Here is a 4,247-nt window from a genome sequence, read left to right as displayed (position 1 = left end):
TCTAGTGACCTCAGTGAATTATCTAGTGACCTCAGTGAATTATCTAGTGACCTCAGTGAATTATCTAGTGACCTCAGTGAATTATCTAGTGACCTCAGTGAATTATCTAGTGACCTCAGTGAATTATCTAGTGACCTCGGTGAATTATCTAGTGACCTCGGTGAATTATCTAGTGACCTCGGTGAATTATCTAGCGACCTCGGTGAAAAGCCTCTTTGACCAAGCTTGGTTCAAACAGAATCCTTGTTCAGTGCCCGTTTTCCACTGCCTTTGACTGAGATGCATTATTAGTCCTGTGAGTGATGTTGCTTACAGGTTCATCAAAAACCTTCAGAATGATACCCATAACTCACAGCATTAATTCCAAACAAGCAAAACAATGAAATGTTTAGTTCAGTTCTGTTTATTTCTCTACAAAGGTAGCTGTTGATGAACATTGCAACATAAATATAATTCATTAAATTAACGCAAACATATGAATTAAAATAAAACAACAAGTTAATGTTTAAGACAATACATTGCCTTGTCCTGACAATATCTTCCCTTTTTTTATTGAAATAATTCTCAAAACAACAATTCAGAGATGATCAACATCATATAAATTACAGTTGAGATTTGTCCACTTTCCTTGAGGCATTATCCAACCTGTAGTTCAGACTACTCCAGTCCAGTTCAGTAAAATCCTGTCCTTTTAAATTGAGTCCGGTCAATTCCTTGTAGTCGGTTGTCTGATCCTCCAGTAGATTCCAATCCCCTGCTGCCTGGTGTTCTCTGCTCTGCTCACCACCACCTGTGTCTAGTGTGTTCTGCTGTGTGTGCTCACATGATTCCGCTTCCTGTAATGGCTTTCTTCCCGGCAAGGAGGGCACAGTCATACCAATGACCAACCGTTGCCTTGTAATTACAGTCATCATGGTTACCATGGCAGTCTTGGAACCTAGAATGCTGAATCACTCTTCCTCAGCCGAAACCTCTGCATTAAAATCCACACTGATCCAGCAAATTTTGTTGGAGTTGGAGATTTTCTTGTTATTTTGGGGGAGATTTCCTGGTCCTCTATCTCCCTCTGGCAGAATCAAGGTTGTTCACGAGAGGTCCAACAAAGGGGTTATTACACAGATCTAGTGCAGTGTGCGATGTTTCCATATAAAGTGCACAACATGTGTAGCGTCATCAGTCAGGTAGGTTGATAATGGGGACCCACTGGTCCAGGATTCGACTGTCTCTACAGAAGAGATTCACTTTGCTCAGAGCTGGGTCCTTCCATGTGGTCAACTGGGGGTTCTGTGAAGAGGAAGGGAAAACACAGTCAGGCTAATGCTGCTTTCTAAAAACGTATGCATTCAAATACAGACCTAATAAATGTGTAAAACAACCCTAATCAGTTAGGCCTAAGGGGTTCTCTGCAAGTGAGTATGGTTACCATAACTACTTACACAGATAATCAGCACACATCTACTGCTGTGCTTTCTAAATGTATTCAGCAAATATAGGGATAAAAAGTGATTTCTAATAACCATAATAAGATAAGGGTTCTCTGCAACTGGTGTGGTTACAGTGACAGGTAGAGCCAGTTTGCTACAGCAGGAAAACTATTCCTGCAGCAACAGGAAATGTAAAGTATTATGTGGATTATAATTGATAGACATTTTTGTAGGGGTTGATACAAGGGGAAATCAAGTCTGACATTTCTAAGTAGAAATTACAAAACTTCAGAAGCCTTTTTAAACCTCAAATACATTACACGTTTTACATTTCTTGAATTGCAGGAAGGTTCTGCAACAGGGGGATCAAATGAAGATCCTATATGATCTGTATGGCCTGCTAGTGTGCTTCATAGATCAGATCACTACTAAGGAAGTGTATGAGCAGGGCATAAAAATGTCTCCATGCTGACTTCTGCATTCTAAGAATCGCTCCGCAAACATGCAATCATCATCTTTCTCCTATGAGCTCAGCTTCTTTTCCTGGAATGTGTGTTTGAAGAAATACTAGTGGCCCACAGGAAGAAGAGCTAGAGTACACATCGCTCTGCCAACTCAGCCAACAAATGTATAGATTACATCCCAAATGGCACCCTATTCCTATGCCATTTGTACGCAGTCCCAGTAACTGGAGTCAGATCACTTGGAGTACTGCAGCCAGCGTAAGCTACATCAGACCACTATGCAACCCACATCACTACAGATCAGGTGGCTGCAGTCAACTGGATTACATTTAAAAGAGCAAAGCAATGAATGAGGACATAAAACTACCAGATGTTGTGGCCATTAAAATCGAATATTTGTATGCATCTAGGCCTTTGATTCTGTATTCAAAGCTCTTGACCTGCAAATATTTAGCATCCACAAAAAATGTTTAATAACCTAGCTGGCATAATGAACTCGGTCCAGGTTTAAAGTGCCACACCTACAGAGACCCCAGCTGAGTAAATGATATAAAAGTCTAGCACTGTTTAGTGCAGGGATATGGGGAGTATGAACAATGTAATGACACATACAGTAACTAGTACACAGTGCATGTCCATTGGCTCTCCTCCTGGCTTCACTCCTCCAAGGATCTCAGCGAGGCGCCTCATGTTGCTGACCCGCAGGATGTTGATGTCGTTCTCGCAGCAGAACGCCTGGATAAGGGTAAAGTGGATCTGGAGGGCCACGTCTTCTACCTGTTCCTCGTCCGTCGCCAGGAGGCACAACACCACATTATCCGGGTCACTGATGATTTAAATGACAACACAATTTGTTAAACAAGCAGAATATATTAATTTAGTTGCCAGTATGTTTATTACAGTTTCATTGCGTAAGAATTTATTGAAACATAATGTACTTCACTCCTTGCATTTAATTATTTCAGAATGGATTTATTACTAGCTAATGACGTTATAATATTGCTGAATGTGCTTCATTTGCTATCTACTTACACATTGAGTGACTTGGCTGCCTCGTATACCCCGACAGTAATGCAACCCTGAGGTAACGCGGAGCTGAGAACCTCCTCCAGTGCTTTAGCCACCGAATCCATCCTGAGGTTGCACAACAACAAACAAGCATATTGATGGTGGGTGATACATGGACCAAAAAACTAAGTATCGATATTTAGTCAGCATGCAACATTATAGAATGTATATAACTACCTATCTAGTTAACTGCATAGCTAACTAGGTTAGCTTAGACATGCTCAGCCAAGCGCTCGTGCGTACCGGGACATTGACATCACATAGCTGCTATAACTGGATTGCTTGCCAAATGAAGTAAATGTAGCTGACAATTGAAGCTTTCATTTCATACAAGTTGCAAAAAATAATCTCAGCTACCTTTCTGTAGAGTTTTCTCCGCTGGTTTCCTCAAAAGTCATATTGCACATTAGAAAATATCCACGTTGAAGGCAGGATATCCACAGATGGTCTCTCTCCACGTCCCAGTTAAGTTCGCGACCTCGTGTGTCTGCTCTTTTTCTCATATTTCCCCACAGTTCACTGTGGAAGTTGAAGTTCGAGCGCCTCATATTTGCATATCAAACCCCATTGGTCACACGCTAATTTTCACGGTGTTTCAAGTGAATGAGGAGCGCCCCCCAAGGTATCAATCAGTACACATATATAACTTCCTTGGTAAACTGCGACGACTGCTGGAAAAACAATTACATTGATCAGTGGCTAACTATTTCATTGTATATTTGTGACAAATGCAATACTGTTGATAGTGTGCAGAGTTGTGGATAATAAGTTTTATTTACACTTGTTATTATAGCCTACATATTTTATACCCGTTTGCTTTGAAGGCTAATTCAACATTCTAAACGTTCTGAACCAATGAGTGGGGTGAAACTCAAGCAGAGCACGTCAAATAGATGTTATCTCCATTTGCTGTGATTCCAACAATGATCTCATAGCGGATGTATACAAGACGCCTTGACAAAGAGTGTACAGAAGGCCTATGGTTTAGAAACTCCTTTCCTTCTCTTGAAATCGCTCATTTAAATTTGGTCGAGCACACTCTTTTAAGATATTTGATATACACTTGATATAATAACAGCTATGCAAAAGTCCATAGTGATTTGTCCACAGAAGAAACGAGTAGGCCTACACATGGTCCTCCCTAGTATCATTTCATAGCCACTCTGTGCTTTCAGGTCCTCACTTATGTGGGAGACAGTCCTCTAACCTTTTCCCTTCCCAATATGGAGGTTTTAGGATACCAACCTCCAGCTAAATGGTATGCGCTGGTGGGTTGTTTTTTTCCATTTCC

General features: G+C 41.0%; 1 protein-coding gene across 1 annotated transcript; it reads right to left on the bottom strand.

The window, feature by feature from the left end:
• Positions 1 to 387: 387 nt before the first annotated feature.
• gadd45ab (growth arrest and DNA-damage-inducible, alpha, b) lies at positions 388 to 3,476 on the bottom strand. The gene is made up of 4 exons (XM_020499392.2): positions 3,314 to 3,476; positions 2,921 to 3,022; positions 2,501 to 2,714; positions 388 to 1,284 (listed from the first exon to the last, which is right to left on the bottom strand). The coding sequence occupies exons 1-4, from the start codon at positions 3,457 to 3,459 to the stop codon at positions 1,174 to 1,176; spliced, it is 573 nt and encodes a 190-aa protein (XP_020354981.2). The 5' UTR covers positions 3,460 to 3,476; the 3' UTR covers positions 388 to 1,173.
• Positions 3,477 to 4,247: the final 771 nt, after the last annotated feature.

The sequence above is a fragment of the Oncorhynchus kisutch genome, linkage group LG13, assembly GCF_002021735.2.
Source record: "Oncorhynchus kisutch isolate 150728-3 linkage group LG13, Okis_V2, whole genome shotgun sequence".
NCBI lineage: Eukaryota > Metazoa > Chordata > Actinopteri > Salmoniformes > Salmonidae > Oncorhynchus > Oncorhynchus kisutch.
Note: the sequence above shows the minus strand (reverse complement) of the source record. Positions and strands in the feature narration are given on the sequence as shown.